The following is a 6028-nucleotide window of genomic DNA, read 5'->3' as shown; positions in this document are numbered from 1 at the left end:
GCTCTTATAAAAACATTGAGTTTACCACATAAATGATAGCATAGGCATTCCACTTGAAGTCAACCTAAATCTACCTATGTTCTATTATCTATTCTTTGATGTTTGGGTCTCACCCTGTGGAAGGAAGTGGGCCTCTTCTGGCATCTCATACTGTTCTGCTTTCCCCTGGGCTCCAAGTTCTAGCTCACAAAGACCCAAGTTTGGAGATTTCCTATAAATTGTTAAGAGAACAGCAAGCTGTCCAGAGGGTGAGAAATTTGAAAAGTAAGGCGGATAGCAAGAGAAAGGGGGTCCATTTAAGCTCCATTTCAGAGGCTCTGTGGCCCTGAGAAGAAATGATGGCCAAGCAATTAATTATCTTCTTAGTCCTTCGCTTGCCTCTGCATTCCGATTGGCTTTAGAAAACTGGCGTCAACTCTGCATTATACAAACAGAAACTAATTTATTTAGAACAAGCAACAAAATGAGAACATTATTTGGTTCAGTCTGGGCTCTATTTAGTTCTGCTGCTACTTCCGTATTCTCCCTCTAATCTCTCCCTTTCCCATACTTCCTCTATTCAACAGAGGTCTGCCCCTCAGATCAACTACCTCTAAGCCTCTTCCCTTTCTTCCACCTCTTCTTGCTGTTTCTCATTTCTTTGAATGTTTAACAATATTTAGGTATAATGCTGTGCAGTATGTGCTGTTTCGATACAAGGTTAATTTAAAAGACATGATCTCTATCCTTTAAGGATCTTAGACTCTTTTAGAGAAGGCACATAACTGAAGTACCTCAGCTGCACAGCCTGTAGTCAGTTTTTCTTAAGTAAAAGTAAGGATGCCAGCCTAAACCTAGCCCTGCAGACAAGAGCCAACCTTTATTATTACCAGCTCTGATAATAGCATTAATCCACATTCTTCCTTAAAGTGATGCTGGAAAAGTGAAATCAGGGACTTTATATAAATTAAAAGAATCAAACATTGCCTGGCCCTGAGGGTCTGTTTGCAAAAAGTCTTGTAGAGCTGACTCATGAACACTCACTGCCTCACTTCTATTCTTCCTTGTTCCAGAGAGTAATTTCTTCTTTCTCTTTACATCCCTTACCAATAACACCACTAAGTCTTTTGCCAAAAAATTCTCAGACCGATTCAAGACACGGGTTTCTACATGGCTTAATAGAAGAGAGATAATCAGGATTTTTGTTCCTCATCCTTTCTGAGGTTTTTATTTAAATGCCCTCGGTCACAGAGCATAAGCCCAACCTAGCTGGGGAAATGGGAGGGCGTCAGGGAGAGTATGTTTCTCATCCCTGGGAGGCCGTCAGCCCAGCTCCTCAGCCAAATTACAGCACCAGAGAACAATGCAATGCATTCCTGGGCAGGTCGGTGGGACCCTGGGCGCCTGGGCCTTGTGGAGAGAGGTGCCAGACACAGAGCTCTCCGTAAGCAATCCTGCAGAGCCGCCCCCTGGGTGCAGAAATGAAATACGGGAGAGCTTCACATTACACACAGACCTGTAGCTCACACCTGGTTATTGATGGCCTTGGTGGAGGCCTCTGCCCCCACCCTCCACATGGGAACTGCCTGCTGCTATGGGGGCGGGGGGTGGGCATCTTTGAGCCAATGTTGGAAAACAAAGAGATGCTTCCTTTCTCACCAGCCTGTGCACAACCATGGGGATACACACACACATATGGGGTGCACATACAGGGACACATACATAGCTTCTCTCAGGATGCATAGGTGTTCGTTCCAGCCACCCTGCCTCTCCCCAACAATATAAAAAAAAAAAAAAAAGCAACCAGATTTCAATGAAAGCCTTCTAACATCAAACCAACAGGGGCCCAAGGAATCTTACAATTTTACATTATCAACATGCAGACAGATGTTTGGTTTGGGGATAGGTAGTCCCCTGGGGAGTAGAGGGGGCAAAGATGAGGAAAGGGCATAGAGAAAAGAGAACAGTAGAGAATTACCACCCAAGTAGAGTGGGTGAGACCCTACAACTTCGCATGGCTGGTTTATGCTGGGAGATAGTGAGGTGCATGTCCCTTGTGGTTTGGACGGTGGAGCAGTCCCCCATGAATGGCACCAACTACCGAACCTGCTGCTCCACGTGATTTGGTTTGTTGTTTTTAACTCTTACTAAGTTAGGAAACCATAGCTTTGGGTTCCAGGGATGATCACAAGAAAGAGGCACTGGAGGAGAGCAAGCAGTGGTTTTACTAAGGTAAATATGTCACAGTTGCTGCACTGAACTGAGCTTTTCCAGAAGCTTTTATTCTTTTTGGGTGGTGGGCAGGTTGCAGGCAACAGCCAGTGGCGTATCAGTAATATCCCCAAGGGTCAAAGGGACAGAAGAGAGACATGGTTCATAAACTCATTTTCCCACTTCCATTCGGGACTTAAATTATCTCTGAGCATCTTTGGGGCTATTCCTCATTTCCTAAGATGTACTACTCATTCTGGATTTGAGAAAGCAAGGCAAGTATCCTTCCCTTAGTCCCCGATCTGAACTGTCTTGGATTAAAAATGGTCTTTGCTCACTTCCACTTATGTCTTATGAATCTACGGATGGAGTAGCTGGACATGGGGATTCTCTCTCCTTGACCAAAGTTGCTGAAGTCTAGTAACTTTACTTCACCACCACCAGCTCCTGTAAGTGAGTGTGACCAAAAAGAGAAAGGCTAGGCTGAGTGAAGAAAAAAGGAAGGCAGTTTAATCCACAGCTGCACCACTTCCAAGGTGGGAGCTCCCCAAGAATAACAATGATGTTCATAAAAAGCTTTTTGGTTTACAAAGTGCCTTAGCATATATGCAGTCCTCACAACAACCCTGTGAGGTAGGGATTCTTCTTATGTTACAGATGCTGTTCAGAGAGGTTCAGTGATTTGTCCAAGGTCACACGGACACTGAGAGGCTCAGTCAGAACTCAAACCCAGGTCTTCTGACTTCAAATCCTGTGTACTCTCCTCAAGGATGCCCAGGGTTAGGGGCGCCAGAGTCCCAGCACCTTCAGAACAGAAATTGATACAAAATGTTCAAGCCCTGTGGAAGCTCTAGGACTGCCAGGAGAGAGTAACTGAGCAGTTTACAGAAGGAACAGACTAAGCCTTTACCAACCTCATCAACAAACCCCCTTTATACCATTTCTGCCACCAGCACCACCACCACCAAGTGATCACTATACAAAGCATTCTACATTTAACCAACTCTGGATCCTAGTTCTTTTTCTTTTTTCCTTTGGACTTAAACATTAAAAATTTTTAAATGTTATCTAGTTTTTTTTTTTTTTAAGTGCTATTAAATGTGTGGGCAGAGTAGAAATAGTCATGAGAAGCCATAAGCAGAAATTAATAAGGCTTTGGGCTTTTAAAAGAATACATTAGAATTTCTTTTGAGGCTTCACTCTTTTTAAAAATGTTATTAACCTCTGGGTTAGGAAAATAAGAACAGGGAATGAGAGTACTAAGAAATAGTTGTACTACAGGGCCAGATGCCTACTCATGGCCTAGTAAAGGTCCTGGGACCACAGGCTGAGACAAGCAATTCATCTACACCAAGGCAAGAGAGAATCTACCCTGCAGAGAGACCCTTGCAAGACGAGGCAGCAGAGAGACCCGTCCAAGACGAGGCAGCAGACAATAGATTTCCATTTCATCAAAAATTCTTGCTGCCCTCAACCCCTCCTCCCATCCCCATTCAAAACTGGGACCTCTGTTTAGGCACAAGACAGTGAGAAAAAGCAGCTCCAAGAGATGGTGTGTGCAAGGGGAACCCTTCCCTGTTCAATCCTGGACTGCATTCCATTAGAGACAGCAATAAGCCCTACCTACTCCACTCCTGCACCCCGACTGTGAAGGCATAAAGCTGCAGGAACACCATGTTCATCAATCACAGGCCTGGGATGCTACAAGCTCCCTGATCTGGGCCCCTGCTTGGGCTAGGGGAAGAACACCTCATGAAAACAGTCTACCTATAGTCAGGATTTCTCCCAGAGCAAACCTTACTTTTTGGTCTATCGATCTTGGCTCTCACTACTCCCCACCCCCACTGCCTCCGCATGTGGGCTCAGAAGTCATCATCTAAAGAATTCCATTGCTCATCTCCTGCATAGCAGCACAGCCCCATGAGGCCGCACACCAGATGGAGGGGATAAAAGTACGAGGTCATGGCTTCTAGCAAGAGGCTTTTTCTTAAACTAACCCTGACTCCTGGAAAAGAGGCAGGGCAGCAGAGTGTCGGGTGAGCTGCTGACGGCAGCAGCTTCATAGGTCTTGTGTAAAACGGAAGGAAAAAGATACCTTGGCTTTCAGTGGAAATTTCCCTACTCCCATCTCTGTATCTACTCCTGGTCTCATGTCTACTTCTTGAAGGTATCAGAGTAGAATGCAGAGATTAAGTCAAACCTAAGAGTTAAATACTTCCCAACTGCAGGGACCTATTCAGCCGGCTGCCACACACATGCTGAGGTGAAGGCCAAGCCCTGAACGTCCGCACTGTTTCTCTAGGAATGTAACTAAGAAGTAAAGGGGAAGGGAATGGAAGGTGGACTAGAACTCTGGGGAAATTAAAAAAGGCCATCAGTAGGCCTTCAAAATGTGTATAATAAGCAAAGGCAAGAGTATGGAGGAGAATCACCATTCCTATAACCCTTATGTTTGTTGGGTGACCATGTACAGAAGCAACAATTACAAAGACATAAAACAGTTTAAGTACCAGACTGGGAAATACTGAGAAGTCCCAGAAGAAGGGAATCAGATAAATGAGATTAATCAGAGGCTTTTTTAGGAGGTAACTTTTAAGTTGGATTTTTAAAGACATGGACTGCTTGAGGGCAGTCATGGGAAGGGATTCTAACTAGAAGTAACTGGTATGTGCTAAACTTAGAAGAATATGCAAGCAATATATAAGGAATTTCAAGCAACTACATATTGTATACATGGGGAATACAGAGAAACTAGAATGCAGAGATCAGGGCTTAAATAATGCAAGGTGACTGTGTATGTCTAGACTGTCAAATGGTTCACGGTCCCGTATACAGCCACACAGCATCTTGATCTATGTCAACAAACACCAGGGCACCTATGAGAAAGCACAAGGATGAGTCCATCTGTTATATATACAGGCACTAAAGGAGGTCTATATACTGTAAAGCCCAACAAAAAATGTTAAGTATCGTTAACTACACAGCTCCCTATCATTTGAGATTCTGAGCTAAGTAAGGATATATCAAATATCCTATCCAGAACTGTAATGAACTAATGGAGGCCCACAGGCCCAAAGAAAGGAGCCCTGGTGATACAGTGGTAATCTCAGCTGCTAATGGAAAGGTTGGCAGTTTGAAGCCACCCACCGCTCTGCAGGAGAAAGATGTGGCAATCCGCTTTTGTAAAGGTTTACAGCCTTGGAAACCCTATACAGCAGCACTCTTCCATCCTATAGGGTCGGCTATGAGTCTGAATCGACTGCAGTGGGATACAGGCCCAAAGGTGTCCCTAGGTAGTGTAAACAGTTAAGTGTTCAAGTACTAACAGAAAGGTTGGCAGTTCAAACCCATCCAGAGGCACCTCGGAAGAAAAGCGTGGTGATCTGCTCCCGATAGGTCACAGCCTTGAAAACCTTATGGAGCAGCACATGGGGTCACTAGGAGTTGGAGTTGACTTATTGGCAACTAATTTTTTTAAAGGCCCCAAACTTGATAGAGTCAAGCCAACCCCTTAAGAAATTAAAATGTCAAAAAGGAATAATTAAAAAAAGAAAATACACGCTTCTTTCCCTCATTCCCAAACTTAAACTCTGACTGGTCCTCTATATTCCATTTGGTATAGTGGACTTCTGTAGCTAGCCTACTGAATAGGAAAAGAGCTGGAAAAGACCTTTAAACCCACTAGGGACTGCAAAACCAGTTTGCTAATAAATAAGGAGATAGTTCTTATGTACTGCAGCTTACTGGAGCAATAGCCAAAGACAGGAGAGAAATTCCAATTTCATGACCTATTAGATCTCTGGCTTCTTGCATTTGCTGAAGGTAAAAACAGAGCTAT

At 44.1% G+C, this 6028-nt stretch overlaps 1 protein-coding gene across 7 annotated transcripts in view; it reads right to left on the bottom strand.

The window, feature by feature from the left end:
• Positions 1 to 6028, bottom strand: part of ST7L (suppression of tumorigenicity 7 like) — a 185818-nt gene that overhangs the window by 71644 nt on the left and 108146 nt on the right. Inside the window, exon 16 of one of the 7 annotated variants that reach the window (XM_023547474.2) lies at positions 1780 to 2994. The exons of 5 other annotated variants lie outside the window; for them this stretch is intronic. In XM_023547474.2, the coding sequence (XP_023403242.2) occupies positions 2971 to 2994 (24 nt within the window). In that variant the 3' untranslated portion in view covers positions 1780 to 2970. One more of the 7 variants, XM_023547475.2, reaches the window with a different exon arrangement.

This window comes from Loxodonta africana, chromosome 3 (genome assembly GCF_030014295.1).
Source record: "Loxodonta africana isolate mLoxAfr1 chromosome 3, mLoxAfr1.hap2, whole genome shotgun sequence".
In the NCBI taxonomy this organism is placed as follows: Eukaryota; Metazoa; Chordata; class Mammalia; order Proboscidea; family Elephantidae; genus Loxodonta; species Loxodonta africana.
The sequence above is the reverse complement of the archived record's forward strand: the minus strand, read 5'-3'. Positions and strand labels throughout refer to the sequence as shown.